The following is a 15,463-nucleotide window of genomic DNA, read 5'->3' on the forward strand; positions in this document are numbered from 1 at the left end:
CGTTTTTTTAACCTTATGCGCCTAAAAAGTGTATTGAAAAAAATATTAGACGTCTATTTTTAATTAAAAATTCTTTAAATACCAAAAGTCAATTGAGTATACAAATGATCTCAGACTATATGATATTGTTTTATTAAGTATTTCGACTATTAAAAGTTATAAAATGTCCTCCAGCTATAGAGTGTTGCTTTGTTGAGTCCCTTGACTATTAAAAGTTACAAAATGGTCACTCGACTGTTATTATATTTCAAACTTGTCATTTTTTTGTTAAAAAAATCAACGTTTGTCTAAGTTAGACGTTAACATGATGACTAAAATATGATAGTTTTTGAGATTTTAAGATCATATTTTCTCATATAACAATCAGCAAGTTAACGTTCAACTAAAAATATCATTATTTTTATAGAAAAGGACGAGTTAGTCAAGTGACCATTTAGTAACTTTTAATAGTCAATGAACTTAACAAAAAACATTATATAATTGAAGGATCATTCTATAACTTTTAATAGTCGAGAGACTTAATAGAATAATATTTTATAATCGATGATCATTTGTTTACTTTATCTAAATTAATTTTAACTATAATTTAAACATTTATTTTTATATTAAGACTAAATAAATAAATGCAGTCGCCAAGAGACAGCAATAATGAAGATGGGTGTGGTTCACGTGGAGTCTTACACCACTCTGAACTTGTAATCATCCTGTCCACGTGGCAAAAAGTAAACGACCTTTCACCCTTCCTATTACCACCGCCGTGTCATCCCAGTTTTTCCCCTTCCTCAGATCTCTCACCGTTAAAAGCCGTCAATCGCGCCAATTCTTTTGTCTTGCGTATCTAAAGAAACAAGAATCTCTAGTTAAGGCAGACTTAATATTCAAATAATGAAAAGTGTTATTAGAAATATTATTTTTTAATATTTATAGTATAATATTATCTAAAATATTATTTTTTTATCAAAAATATTATTATTGGACGCTACTTAAAATATTTAAAATTTCCTGTAAAATGCTACTTAAAACGTTCAGCTCATAATATCATCTATTTTTTAACAAAAAATGACAATTTTGGTATATAATAAATAGTTGGATGATCATTTTGTAAGTTTTAATAGTTGATGCACTCAACAAAGTAATACCCTAGAGTTGGGGGATCATTTTTGTACTTTACCCTATTTTTAAGTGTTGTTTTATTTTTTTTTATTTACGGTATATTTCATTTAGACATGTTTGGTATTCCTTGAAAAGGAAAAATACATAGGTGGGAGTAAGGATGGGCATGGGTCGAGTTTCGACTAACTCGGCTCAACTCGAAAATTTTACATCTTTCACCTGATTTGACATGATCTAGAAAATATATACCCTCCACTCGACCTGAATTCGATCTATTTTTTGAGATAAAATCCGAAATTAATCATGCCCGACCCGAAATAATAATAAAAATATTATTTTTATTCAATAAAAACAGTGATTTAATTGAAAAATATATATATATATATGAATATTATTGTAAAAAAAAATTAGCTAACCCTATTTCTATATGTAATTGGGCAAGGGAGAGGTAGATTAGTAGGCTGGTCCTTAACACCAGGTTGAGAGCAACTTCCGTAAAAGACTTCCGTTATGAATTGCTCTCAATGGGACTCGATCCCACGACCACAAGGTTAAGAGCCTTGTGCTCTACCAACTGAGCTAGACGGACAATTCATATGAATATTATTATAATTATTCTTAAATATATAATATAAAATTATATATATTTTTGGAGTTGGGTTGAGTCAAGTATTTTTCACCTAAACCGACCCGAACTTCACCTTTAAAAAACTTGACCCAAACCGACTCGACTCTGAAATATTTTTCAAAAAACTCGAATCAGATCAAAACCTATCGAATTCGAGTCCCATGCCCATCGTGGGAGAACAGTCGCCTTCTAAATTGCTTCCAATTCCCAATAAATATAATATTTACAACAATCTAAACAATTTTTAATTTGAAATTCCAAATATCCCCCCTATAATTTTCGCAAAATACACGATTCCCCGTTCAAACTTGTATACATTACAAAGTTGACATATATATAATTATATACATAAAGCCAACAGAAAGAAAGAAAGACATGGCACCAACCCATTTCTACTTCATATAAAACCCAAAGCAAAATCATTCATTTAATCCTTGTTCTTTCCTGCAAAAGAATTCCGGGTTTTCTTCCTTGAAAACAGCTGCCATAAAAGGTATGGAGCATTTTCATGTTTATATCTCTGTAAAATCTTGTATATATCTTTCTTTTTCTCAGGTTGGTGTTCATATTTTGATGTATATTGATCATTTAGACAAATGATGAATTTGAGTTGATTTGTGTTTAATCATAGTTTTTGAAATTTGGTTTCATTTTATCAAGAAAGCTATGCCTGGATTAGTTGCAATGGATGCGAGGAGTGGAGAAACTGGAGTTTCAAAACTCAACAGTGGAGTTTCCACTGCTTACGAAGATGGTTTCATTGAAGAAAGTGGACTCAGTCCAAAGAGCCAACACAGTGACTCGGTTGATTTAGCCATTGATGGGGTGGTGATGGAAGCCTCCATTGAGCAGCTTTATCACAATGTCTACGAGATGCAAAGCTCCGAACAATCTGCTTCCGTGACCAGTTACGGATCGTACGGCGAGGAATCGAGGATCGATTCCGAATTGCGCCATCTCGTTGGGGATTTCGGCGACTGCGAAACGACAAAGGAGGTGGTTGCGGAGAAGAAAGAAGAGGGAAGTGTTTATGACTTGGTCTCTAAGAAACAACAAAACGGGGCTGGTGACAAAAAGATTGTGAAGAAGAAGAAGGGGCAAAGTCGAGATGTTAAGCATCGGCATCCGTTGCAATCGGATTCCAAAGCATTGGAAAAATCGAGTCCCAAGAGCAAATCTTCTCAAGAGAGAAATCCAGTTGAAAAGGAGAATAATGCAAGAAAAGGAAATGCAGCTTCCTCTTTGGGGAAACAGAGGAATATTGCTCTGAATGGTGCAAAGTTTCAGGATGGGACTAGGGATTCTTTTGTGGATGGATTGGAGAATCCGGACCTCGGACCGTTTTTGCTAAAACAGACAAGGGTTATGATGTCTTCGGGTGAAAATCCGAAGAGGGCCCTTGAGTTGGCTCTTCGAGCAACTAAATCGTTTGAGAAATGCGCTGATGGCAAACCGAGTCTCGAGCTCGTAATGTCTTTGCATGTTCTGGCAGCATTATACTTCAACTTAGGCCAATACACTGAGGCGATTCCGGTTCTTGAGCGCTCGATTGAGATTCCAGTGATCGAGGATAGCCAAACTCATGCACTTGCTAAATTTGCCGGATGCATGCAACTAGGTGATACATATGCAATGCTGGGTCAAATTGAGAATTCAATATTGTGCTATACAGCAGGTTTGGAGATACAACGACAAGTTCTGGGAGAAACCGATCCTCGGGTCGGTGAGACATGTCGATATGTAGCTGAAGCACATGTCCAAGCACTGCAATTTGATGAGGCTGAGAAGATTTGTCAAATGGCTCTTGACATCCACAGGGAGAATGGTGCACCTGCTTCAATCGAAGAAGCTGCCGACAGAAGACTCATGGGACTCATCTGTGACTCGAAAGGAGACTACGAATCAGCTCTTGAGCACTACGTTTTAGCTAGCATGGCCATGGCAGCCAATGGACATGAACTGGATGTGGCTTCAATTGATTGCAGCATTGGAGATGCATATTTATCATTGGCTCGGTACGACGAGGCCGTTTTGACCTATCAGAAAGCACTCACGGTGTATAAGTCTGCAAAAGGAGAGAATCATCCAACAGTTGCTCTGGTTTTCGTTCGTTTGGCTGATTTGTACAACAAGATAGGAAAACTGAGGGATTCCAGAACTTATTGTGAAAACTCCCTCCGGATTTATGGAAAGCCAAACCCCGGAATCCCCCCGGAAGAGATTGCCAGTGGCCTCATCGATATTGCAGCTATATATCAATCCATGAATGAACTAGATCAGGCACTGAAACTGCTTAAGAAGGCTTTAACCATTTTTGGTGAGGCCCCAGGCCAACAAAGTACGATTGCAGGTATTGAAGCACAGATGGGAGTCATGTATTACATGATGGGGAGCTACACTGATTCCTACAATACCTTCAAAAGTTCCATTTCAAAGTTTCGAGCTAGCGGAGAGAAGAAGTCCACCTTGTTCGGGATTGCTCTGAATCAGATGGGGCTTGCCTGCGTTCAAAGATACTCGATAAATGAGGCAGCTGATCTATTCGAAGAAGCAAGGAGCATATTAGAGAAGGAATATGGTCCATATCACCCTGATACATTAGGGGTATATAGCAATCTTGCTGGTACCTATGATGCAATGGGAAGGTAATACCAATGATTCGATTATAGACATGTAAAATGCTTTTGCAGATGTCGAGATTCGATTACAGAACATTTCTTGTGTTTTTACAAGCTCAATTATGTTTCACAGGTTGGACGATGCCATTGACATTCTGGATTATGTTGTTGACATCCGAGAAGAGAAGCTCGGAACAGCCAATCCAGATGTCATCGATGAGAAACGGAGGTTGGGGGAGTTATTGAAGGAAGCAGGCCGGGTTCGGTGCCGGAAATCAAGATCACTAGTGACCCTTCTTGACACCAGCAGCACTAAGATGATCAAAGATGATGGTATTGAAGTATCATAATGTTCTTGATGCAAATATTAAAAAAAAAACATGGTTTTCAATATTTTTCTTGAAAGGTCAAAAGCAAATTTTATGTTTCAATCATTGATTATGGAATTGTTGAGATTCCTTTGTAACATTCTTATTTGTATGTTCCAACCTCTTACATATATAATAAAGAAATGGTGACATTTTGTTTTCTTATACTTCCATTGTTTTATTTTCCGATAGTCATCTATGTTACTCGAACTCTTATCTGTTCAAAAGATTCACAATCACGGTCATGTCCCGCACGTATAATCATAATTATCCTTCAAATATATGAAAAATACGTAAAAAGAACGAGTATATGTGTTGGACGGATGCATACTCGTACTCGACACCGACCCGAGTCTCGGGTCACATCGGCTTATAGTTGGTAACCACTTAGAATTTTCTTGATTGGGGATACCAATAGAGAAAGGAACTTGCAAAGGTAAGTTGCCTTTCAAGGCTGTAGTTGGTTTTGATGTCTATAGGATTGAAAGTGAAAGAATTGACTAATCTGCCAAATTTGAAAGTAATTTATGAGCATCCTTGACCCTTGCCCTTTACTACAAGCAATCAACCTTAGATTTCTGCATAATACCAAAGAAAGAAGTCATAAAATACTCAGACTCGTCATTTTTATTCAAGTATTCGGGTTTTGTCCGACACGAAACACAGATGAAGTTATGATCCTTTAAATATATGAAAAAGATTGAGCATGCTAATGTTAGATATATATATATATGCAGACACTCGATATTCAATCCCGAATCCGAATAACATAAATCGAGGCCGACTTATGAAGAATTTCTCTATCAAACAGTTAAACTTGAGCATGCTTGGAAGGAACATAAAGCCTAAAGCCAACTATATTTTACTATTTGAGGTATTTTACCTAATCTCTAAGCTAACATTGACAGAAGACAACTCTCCTTAATGGTGGGTCAAAAATGACCCATTGAGAATGCAATTTGAAGCTAAGTTACCCTAAGTTTTTCATTTTTTTGGAGTAATTATACCCGAAACTTAAGCTCAACACGCAATTAGATACGAGCACGATAACATTCTTAGCAGAATGGTGTTACTCTAACTCAAGCCTGAAAAGCTGCATAGCCAGATACCATGCTAAAGAACATGAACTGAAACATTTAGTAAAATAGTCAAAAGCATCCAAGTTCTTGAAACTGTCTCATCTACAAAACTCAGTTCAGAATTCAGATTATGATGTCAGCAAATCATAAGAAAAGAGGGTAAAACAGTTGAAGATTCGAAGCCTCATCTTTGCTGTGATGGTGATCTTTAAGCTTATGTTCCTAGTAGAGCTTCCAATGGAGTATTGTGGCCACATCTTTTACCTAACAAAGATGGCAGTGAATAAAGTTATATGGAAGTATGCTTAAATGAGAAATTCATAGGTCAAAAGAGCCGCCACCGGAGCGGTTGCGGTGGCGGCTCAGTGATCTCTATCTCAGATATATTTATTTATTGTAACAACTTATTAAGAAACAAGACATTAAGTGCATTGTAATGATTTTTAAGGAACAAAGATGGTGTCAATGATGGTGATGGAGATGGTGGTGTTTTCATACAGAGAGAGGGTTTGAGAGCTGAAACTCAAGACTCCATAGCTCGAAAGTTCCATTAACGAAATCGTAGTAACCGCCCTTGACAGCTAGCGTTTTTTTCACCAATCCATCTCTTACAAAGGGATAACTCAGCAGGTTGCCAAGTGATACATTCACTGCTTCCTGAAAAAAATAAATGAAAAGCTCCCCATTAGTTGTTTAGCATAGCCAAATTGTGGATTTACAATTGAAAGAACAAACCAATGCATGAATAAAAAAACCCCAGACCGGAAATCAAACCGATGTGACCTTCAAGCCATTGAACCGTTTTCTTTCGGTTCAGTGAATCCCTGGTTCTTGGCAATGTGCCAGGATAAAAGGGCTATTGGTTACCCGTTGAGCCCGAGTGATCTTGAACCGTTCTTGCTCGGTTCATTGAATCCCTAGTTCTTGGGAATGTGCCAGACTGAAAGAGCTACTAGTTCCTAATTGAACCTATGTGATCTTGAGCCATTCCTCGTTTATAATTTTACAATTTCGAATCCCGTCTATCATATTCCATTTTATAAAGATAACTATATGAATCAACTACAATAATACTTGAATTCGAAGCCGAGATTCGAGGTGTTTACCTTCTCACAGTGTGCACATTGACCTCCAAAAGGCTCGCTATCATGTTCAGCTAGCACCTTGGTCTTAGCAGGCATTCCAATCTTAACCCAATCTTCTATGAAATCACTGTAAAAAATTCTCAAGCGAATCAGACTAGATTTTACTTCATAGTACCCATCATTTTTCTTAAACAATCTCAAGGCCTTACGTCGAGGTGGTTCCGTCGTATGGGAAAGACATGAGCCCCTTGATTCCACCACAGGCACTGTGCCCAATCACAACAATCTCTTGTACCTACATAAAAGAAATCAACACTTCCATTGGCATGAGATTGCAACCCGTGATTTATTATCCGTTTAAACTCGAAAGTCTTACGGTTTCGTCCTACGAGTGTGCAACAAATACTGGGTTTAAACCTCTACGTATGTCCTACAACTTAAACTCGCAATGTACCATCCGTTTTAACTCGAAAGTCATATAGAACACTTCACCTTGAGATGCAAAACTGCATATTCGATAGCGGATCCGATTCCGGCGTATTTAGTCTGCCATATAACATGGACAAAAGAGTCAGCAACATGGTTCTAATACATATATGAACTGAAATATGAGACGCAACATCAAAATGTATGTGTGTGTGTATCAGCAGTGGGTCTGAAAGGGAACCTGATCATATGGTGGCACCATATTAGCGACGTTTCGAACCACGAAAGCTTCCCCCGGTTGCATGTCCAGCACATGAGATGGGCAGACCCTGGAGTCTGAGCACGCAACAATCATATACTGCAAGCATTTATTCAAACACTTATTAGACTCAAAACATATATATCTATAACCTGAGCTTAAACTGATTCGAACCCGGATTCGAACTCGACCTTTCGTTATATGTAGAGATGGCAAACAGGCGGGGCAGATGCATATACCCTTTCCCCGTCCCCATACCCACCTAACATTTTCATATCCACTATCTACCCACCATTCATGACGGATAAAATTTTAAAACCATGCCCGCCCAAGAGGGTACATTTTCAAATTCATACCCACACCTAGTATCTAACTGAATATCCATCATCCATCTCGTACCTGTCTATACTCGTCCATATCCACAAATTTAAGATGAGAAAAAGGAAGGTTTCAATTCTAAAAATGCATATACCTAGCATTTGGTTAAATTATAAGTTATATCTTATAAATCTTAAGATTTACGGAATAATCTTTGAAATTATACTTAAATTTATAACAACCTAAATTTTATATAGTGGATCATTAGTGGGCGAACGGATGCAGGTAAGGTCTCAAACTCGTTATCTATCTACTACTCAAAAACAACAATGACTTTTTACATCCATGTCCGCCCACTGCATTACAAAATCCAAAAAATTGTATTATTCTGTGATCCCTCTAGCTAATATGATATACCTTTGGGCTTTGACCCTTGGCAAGCTCACCATACAAAGCAGGATTCTTACTGCAAAACAAGGAAGATTTGCAAGATATTGAATGAAACCGAAAGAGAATTTGATGAAAATTGATGGGGGTGAAGAGTGAATTACTCATATTTTTCTTTCTTGAAGTAAATGAATCCTTCTTTCAGTGTCTCGACAGAGGCATTTGGTACCCCATCAGCTGATAATGTAGCGTTTAACGATGCTGTTATTTCATCAACTCTCCCAGCTGCTTCACCCTTCACTTCTTTCTCCCTACAATCAAATGTTCAAATTGAGAGAGAAACGATATGAAATTAAAAAAAAATTGTTAACATTTGATTAAATAATAATTTGGGTAGTTTTGATCCATTTTAGTATTTAAATTTTTAAAATTTTCAAAATCATACCTAAAGTTTTTTGTTTCGTTTTAGTATCTCGTTCAAAATTTAACGTTAAGCTTTGAAAAATTGAATGTTAACGTACTAAAACAGATCAAAACTGATAGTTTAGATACTAAACGCTTTAAGTTTTTAACGGCGGTGTATTAAATGAAATAAAAATTAAACCTTAGATATGGTTTTGAAAAAATTAAAAGTTTAGGTACTAAAATGGACAAAAACTGATAGTTAAATTTGTAGTTTACCCTAATAATTTTAGTATTTTTTAAGCATTTTGACTTTAACAAATAATTTTTTTATTTTATAACAAACGATCAACACTCTAAAATAAGAATCTTTGTGTAATAAGATGAAATGTTTAGGTCAAAATAATTCAAAAAAATATGGGACAAAGTGATCATTTATACAAACGTTGAGGGACAATTTTTCTCTAAAATGAAATATTATGGGCAAAATATTCTAAAAATAAGGATAAAAAAAGACTATTTATACAAATATTTATAGTAGTTTTTGGCATTATGTCAATAGAAAATATGATATAAATATATTGCCGTTAAATTTTAACAGTCCATGATTAAAATATGATGAAAAGTAATACTAGTGGCGTTTTTATCAAAAATAAAAATAGTTTGGTGACTAAAATAGGAGAGTATCAATATGTTAGGGACTATTAGTGTAATTTACCCCATTTATCAGTGACAAAGCCGAGAAGTGACAGTGACCTTTAAATTAGTATAATTTCTACTTTAGTACCTTAAAAATCATGAAATTCTAATTTACTGTAACAATTAAATTGCATTATGAACCTCTAAAAAAATTATATATATAAATGAGGAAGTTACTACATTATTTAGAGGTAGACAATACCTGAGAAGTTTCTTGAGAGCTTCAACGGCCTCCTCATAGGATTTGTTTCCTATGTCTTCTCTCTGCAGATTTTCAAATCCCCAAATAATTTTTACAAGTTAAAATTCGACTCGTTATTTGATCAAAAATCAACATCGGTACAAAATCATAAAACTTTTGCCGGGATCGGAATAAAAATATAAATTGTGGGGTTAAAGGAAAAAAATTATATTAAAAGGATTGAATTGCATTATTTATTTTAAGGAGGGGTCTAAAATAGAACCAACCCACTTTATTCACTAAATGAAGGTTAAATTGTGAATGTCGATAGAAAGGGGGACTTAAGCGTTATTTAACCAAAAAGAAGAGCATTTGATTGGCGACTTCTGGTTAATCATCGCCATACACGTGTCAGAGGTTCAGATAGTAAGTTACTTAAATGCTGCCATATTCATGCATTTCAATCCATTACACAAAATTATTATTTCTTTTTTTTAAAAAAAATTATTATAAAATGTCTTTAAAATTTTAAAATATATTATAAAATGTCTTTAAATTATTTTAAAATTTTAAAATAATTTAAATTTTTAAAAAGAAGTGAGGAGAGAGATATATACCGGGATGAGTAAAGGAATAGGCGCAGCGAAAACCGGGCGGTCTTGGATGAGTGAGGGAGGAGAAGGGGAAGTGTTAAGGCTAGCGACGATGGACGGTCCCAATGTCGATCGTCGAAGACCCGAAAGACGAGTGGAGGAAGAGGAGGAGGAGGTGAGGCACCAACCGTTGACCGAAGCCGTCGACATTGCCACAAACAAGGATGGATTCAATGTGGTTTGAATCTTACATCATAGCTTGAATTTTATACCATATTTGATGTGTTTCTCCAATCTTAGAAACCGATAAGGAAAGCGAAAGCTTGGTGAACGAGAGCTTCTACTTCTTGTAGATGAGGTTTGAACGTTGGAGATTCATTTTTTATATATATATTATTGTTTTGTTCATCCATCAGTTTTTATTTATTGCATGTTGGACTTGCATGCAACGACCTTTCTCCACGTATACTAAACCCATGATTTTATTGGCCTTAGTTTGCCATTTTACTTGGATTCCCTCAATAGTTGTTGTAACCGTAAGCGAGCGGCAGATTCAGAAATATTTTTTAGGGTTGATATATATATATATATATGTATATATATTAACAATATAAATTTTTTAATTGGGGTACGTGCAAATAAAATTTTAGTGTGAACACCGTCAATAAAAAAAGTAACTAATCAAAGAAAACTCAAATTTCATGGTGGGCATGAAAAATTTCAGGGTGAACACCATCAATAAAATAAGTAGCTAATAAAAAATTTTGAATTTCAAGGTGGGCACGTGTGTGGCTCCGCCACTAGTAACGGTAGAAATATATATATATATATATAAGGACGCACTCATGATTTTATGTTAGAGAAATAAACTTGAACTTATAAAATTCTAAAGGGATGAAAATAATTTTTCAGTAAAAGTTGCATTAAAAATCTAAAATATATAGTAATTTTAAAATTTTAAGGAGCACCGTTCTCGCCTAGGTCCTCCCCCCACATATATATATATATATAAGAATAAAATGATGGTTAGTAATAACAAATGAATAGTTTTATATCAAAGGGTACCAACTTTTAAGAAGTTATATTAAAATTGAAAGGGTACGAAATTAGATTATCAATATGAAATACAAAGAAAATACCTAAACTATAAGAGAATATAAAATTTTCAAAGGGTGTGACTGCCTCCCAGAACCGCTCAGAGTCTAATTGTTAATCCATCAATTTAATTAATAATTGAGAGGTTATGATCGAATTTGTTTAATTTTAAAATTAAAAGGACCTAAACAATATTTAAACAAAAAAATTGCTAGATCAAGGTTTAATTTATATAGTTTCAAAACTAAGGGAAACCTAAAAATCAATTGTGTCCAACAAAATGAGAGGTTTATATTTAATTAACCTAATTTGAAAATTAAGAGGATCTAAAAAAATATTGAAAAAAAGGGAATCAAGATTTAATTTGTCTACCTCCAAAACTAGGAGGACCTAAAACACAATTAAAACCCAAAATTTCTTTTAAGAGTCATGGCCCCTCCTACATTATACATAGCTTCATTCCTGTACACAAACACACTTATATATAATTCTCATTTGGCTTAATACAAAATTAAGTGATTAAATTATACCTAAATTTAACTTTTGGTGTCTAAATAATTTTTTGTTAAAATAGGTGCATAATATTTTCCCTGTTACATTTTTAGGTGTCTACCGTTAAAAAAATGTTAAGTGACACATATCACATTTATATTTTTTTTAAGAAAAATTGTGATTGTGTCACTTAACGGGTTTTGTTTAGCGGTAGACACCAATAAGTGTAACGAAAAAAGTCATTATGCACCTATTTTTAACTAAAAAAATATTTAAACACTAAAAATCAATTTTGAGTTTAATTTAGACACTTGTTTTTATATTATTTTAAGTCTTCTCATTTCATTAAGGCTTAATACAAAAAAGCCTTGGGGAAGGTTAGATCTGAAGAAACAATCATTCGGAAAAAAAAAACTTCCCCTTCAATCCTTGGCTTTTTGAATAAAAAATAAAACCAAAACAAACTTCAAACACAACCACATGCAAACTAGCCGAGAAGGGTAAAAAATACCTTTTTTATTTATGTTTTTTTTCGAATGTTACAAATGTTGTCTTGCCTCAATCTTACTTGTTGTTTTCTTTACATGTACATGATTTTATAGCTTTGTGAACTCACTGTTTTTGGGTTGATTTAGAGTTTCATTTCAATTGAAACATTGATTTGTTTTTTTTTTTTGCCAAATGATTTGTGTTGTTGTTGTTATTGGAACGAGTACTCTCGGAGAGTCCTCGGGCTAATCGATGTTTCCCCCTGAACGTTCGGACCTAAAACCCTAACATTTGGCCCATCTGGGCCGTTGGATTAGTTCAGATCCAACGAATCTGGTGCTGCGGCACTGATATCCAAAAGATAAAATCCTAATTTGTTGGGTCAGGCAAACTTGAGTCAGGTTGGTTTGCTGTGTTCTTGGTCGGGTCAGGCTTGCCCGCCAGTTGGACTCTCTGCTGGGCCTCTTTGACTATTGGACTTGGAATTTTGGACCAAAGAAAGAAAAATAAAAATAAATAAATAAATAAAAAGAAAATGAAAATGAAAATGAAAAAAATATAATATATAATACTATACTATATAATATATATAAATATTTTTTTAAAACTATATAATATATAATTTTAAAAACTATATATTATATATATGTTTTCAAAATTTTATAAAAAATTATATATTATATACTATATATATATATACTAAATAAAACCGTAGACGAAAATGAGTTACTACACATCAAAAAAAAATTAAAACAATGAATATCTATATTATTATTTAACTACTTTACTGAATTTGGTATGATACGTTAATGGATCAATAATTCTGTAGAAAATTTTAGGATAAATTATTAATTTAGTATCTAAACTATCAATTTTGATCTGTTTTAGTATCTAAACTTTTAATTTTAAAAATCATATCTAACGTTTAATTTTCATTTTTATTTTAGTAACCCACCGTTAAAAACTTAACGTATTTAGTACCTAAACTATTAGTTTTGATCCGTTTTAATACCTAAATTTTCATTTTTTTTCAAAAATTAACCTTAAATTTTGAACTGAGTACTAAAATGAAACAAATACTAAACTTTAAGTAGGGTTTCAAAAAAAATAAGTTTAGGTACTAAAACGGAATAAAACTGATCATTTAAGTACTAAATGCGTAATTTACCCAATTTAATTTTATCTTTCTTACTTTTACAAATAATTAAATAGAATACTTAAATTGTATTACTTCTAATTCCAACACATAATCAAAATCATTTATAAATAAATAATTTATCGCTTCACTAATAATCCGTTGTTGATTTAACATAATCACTTTTAATAAAATTTACATACATAAAAAAACAAAAACATGTATGGAAATGAGGTTGGGATAATAATCTTAGAAATAATTTTTTAAAAAAATAAAAAAAATTAAAAAAAAACAAAAACATGTATGGATATGAAATTAGGTTGGGATAATAATCTTAGAAATAATTTTTTTTTTAAAAAATTAAAAGAGAAAAAAATCAATGGTGGAGGAAGAAAGGAGATGATGGTTGAATATGAGAGAGTTTCATGGGATAAGGCATTATCTCTAAAACATGGCTCACCTCTTGTTTTTTTAAAATTAAACCGATAGAATCTAATTTTTTTTTTCTTTTTGATAAACCTGAGATGAATACAAGACAATCTCTATTTGATTCTATTTAATTAAATTTTAAGAAAAAAATCCAAATTATGTAATTAGTTTACGATAATAGTTGTAAACCCTTATTATAATTTAGATATTTTCACATTTTAATAAGACTAACTACGTCTGCCAACGAGTGTTAGTACAAGTTAGGATTAAAAAATTTGAACTTGTAAGGCCAAGTTCGAATCCCACAACCAACACTCTTAGTGGATAATCTGTAAATTCCTATGTAAATCTCAATTGGGTCTTAGGTATGTCCTGACAATGGACTGAAAGAGCCACCCATGACCTAAACTTTTTGTAACAAAAAAAGACTAATTGCTTCCGTTTAAAAAAGAAATTAAACCCATGTGATCTTTTTTTTGTTGTTGATAAATCTGGGTGAATACAAAATAATATCTAGTTTGATTCTCTTTAATTGAATTTTTTTAATTAACCACCGGTATCCGATTTTTTGACCGACTAATTCGGATCGGGTACTGTAGAGGCGAAGACGATCCTCCCAACCCGGTTTACTCCATTCGCAACTTGTATACTGCTGCATGTTAAAGAAAATAATATGCTACCTGAATGGGAGAAGCTCCGGAATAGATTGACAGTCCAGTCTTTAGTTGATTGTTTGCTTTTGTTAATTGGACCATAGAGTAAAGAGGGAGGGTGGTAATGGTATGCTGTGAAAATAAGCCATGGAGCATCCTTTGGAGAAACGATTTCCAGTCGATGCAGATGATTACAAGTTATATGAAGAAGTTGGAGAAGGTGTCGGTGCCACTGTGTACAGGGCATTATGCATTCCACTTAATGAGATAGTTGCTATCAAGGTTCTTGATTTGGAAAAGTGCAATAACGACGTCGTAAGTATGGTATTTCGTGATCTATTGCTTGGGGATTGACTTGACTTGTGCATTTCTCTTGCAAGTCCTTACAACTCTATGGCATAAAGAGTTGGTATCAACATAAGATGTCTGTTCTTGAAAAACGCAGGATGGCATTCGAAGAGAGGTCCAAACCATGAGCTTGATTGATCACCCACGGGCACATTGTTCATTTGCTTCTGGTCACAACCTTTGGGTTGTTATGCCATACATGGCTGGGGGGGGGGGGGTCCTGCCTTCATATAATGAAATCTTCTTATACATGGCTGGGGGGCACATTGTTCATGAGCTTGATGGCCTTGCTCCATTTTAGGGTGCTAAAGGTCTCTTACTTGCCCATTTTGTTTAACATGTGTGTTTTTTTGACATTGGTGAAAGTGAGGGTGTGAACAGTCCAAATTGGGAAGGTGTTATGCCGTTGGAAATTGATACGACGTCATCAGGCCCATGGACCGAGATGGTGGAAGACACGATGGTGAAAATTCCAGGCAAAGTGGCTCTTTGGACACCTCAGGCCATTCAAGAGCTTAAAAGGTACCCGCCACCAATGACCACAGCGCTTCCGCCGGTACACGATTGCATCACGTTAACGAGGCTGTTCGCGTCGGATAAATCTCGTAAATAACGTACGTTCTCAGCTTCGGATCCGTTCACTCCGAATTCTCCGAGCTTTAAAGC

General features: G+C 34.4%; 3 protein-coding genes across 4 annotated transcripts; 2 read left to right on the forward strand and 1 right to left on the reverse strand.

Annotated features, from left to right (window-relative positions):
- The first annotated feature begins 2,197 nt into the window (after positions 1–2,197).
- Positions 2,198–4,893, forward strand: LOC120123560 (protein KINESIN LIGHT CHAIN-RELATED 2-like). 2 transcript variants are annotated; one of them, XM_039142411.1, is made up of 2 exons: positions 2,198–2,234; positions 2,402–4,390. In XM_039142411.1, the coding sequence occupies exon 2, from the start codon at positions 2,408–2,410 to the stop codon at positions 4,388–4,390; it is 1,983 nt and encodes a 660-aa protein (XP_038998342.1). In that variant the 5' UTR covers positions 2,198–2,234; positions 2,402–2,407. The 2 variants fall into 2 exon arrangements, with proteins under 2 accessions (XP_038998342.1, XP_038998341.1); XM_039142410.1 differs by lacking the exon at positions 2,198–2,234 and adding an exon at positions 4,493–4,893 and having other exon boundaries at positions 2,402–4,386.
- A 984-nt stretch (positions 4,894–5,877) lies between these two features.
- Positions 5,878–10,409, reverse strand: LOC120123561 (carbonic anhydrase 2-like). Its single transcript, XM_039142412.1, has 10 exons — positions 10,181–10,409; positions 9,585–9,646; positions 8,446–8,592; positions 8,312–8,360; positions 7,559–7,675; positions 7,384–7,437; positions 7,101–7,186; positions 6,913–7,018; positions 6,305–6,463; positions 5,878–6,070 (listed from the first exon to the last, which is right to left on the reverse strand). The coding sequence occupies exons 1-10, from the start codon at positions 10,364–10,366 to the stop codon at positions 6,029–6,031; spliced, it is 1,008 nt and encodes a 335-aa protein (XP_038998343.1). The 5' UTR covers positions 10,367–10,409; the 3' UTR covers positions 5,878–6,028.
- A 4,149-nt stretch (positions 10,410–14,558) lies between these two features.
- On the forward strand, positions 14,559–15,098 carry LOC120123684 (serine/threonine-protein kinase BLUS1-like). Its single transcript, XM_039142519.1, has 2 exons — positions 14,559–14,764; positions 14,895–15,098. Exons 1-2 carry the CDS (start codon positions 14,597–14,599, stop codon positions 15,096–15,098), a joined length of 372 nt encoding a protein of 123 aa, XP_038998450.1. The 5' UTR covers positions 14,559–14,596.
- Positions 15,099–15,463: the final 365 nt, after the last annotated feature.

The sequence above is a fragment of the Hibiscus syriacus genome, unplaced genomic scaffold (assembly GCF_006381635.1).
Source record: "Hibiscus syriacus cultivar Baekdansim isolate YM2019G1 unplaced genomic scaffold, ASM638163v2 tig00110402_pilon, whole genome shotgun sequence".
Lineage (NCBI taxonomy): Eukaryota > Viridiplantae > Streptophyta > Magnoliopsida > Malvales > Malvaceae > Hibiscus > Hibiscus syriacus.

What these genes read in the sequence shown, in the direction of transcription:
- LOC120123560 (XM_039142410.1), top strand. Translation starts at nt 2,408, where the DNA reads ATGCCTGGATTAGTTGCAATGGATGCGAGGAGTGGAGAAACTGGAGTT. An exon ending in ACCTATGATGCAATGGGAAG is followed by an intron (nt 4,387 to 4,492) that starts GTAATACCAATG and finishes TATGTTTCACAG; the next exon opens with GTTGGACGATGCCATTGACA.
- LOC120123561 (XM_039142412.1), bottom strand. Translation starts at nt 10,366, where the DNA reads ATGTCGACGGCTTCGGTCAACGGTTGGTGCCTCACCTCCTCCTCCTCT. An exon ending in CTATTCCTTTACTCATCCCG is followed by an intron (nt 9,647 to 10,180) that starts GTATATATCTCT and finishes GAAAATCTGCAG; the next exon opens with AGAGAAGACATAGGAAACAA. An exon ending in ATGCAGTTTTGCATCTCAAG is followed by an intron (nt 7,187 to 7,383) that starts GTGAAGTGTTCT and finishes TCTTTTATGTAG; the next exon opens with GTACAAGAGATTGTTGTGAT.
- LOC120123684 (XM_039142519.1), top strand. Translation starts at nt 14,597, where the DNA reads ATGGAGCATCCTTTGGAGAAACGATTTCCAGTCGATGCAGATGATTAC. An exon ending in AAAAGTGCAATAACGACGTC is followed by an intron (nt 14,765 to 14,894) that starts GTAAGTATGGTA and finishes TGAAAAACGCAG; the next exon opens with GATGGCATTCGAAGAGAGGT.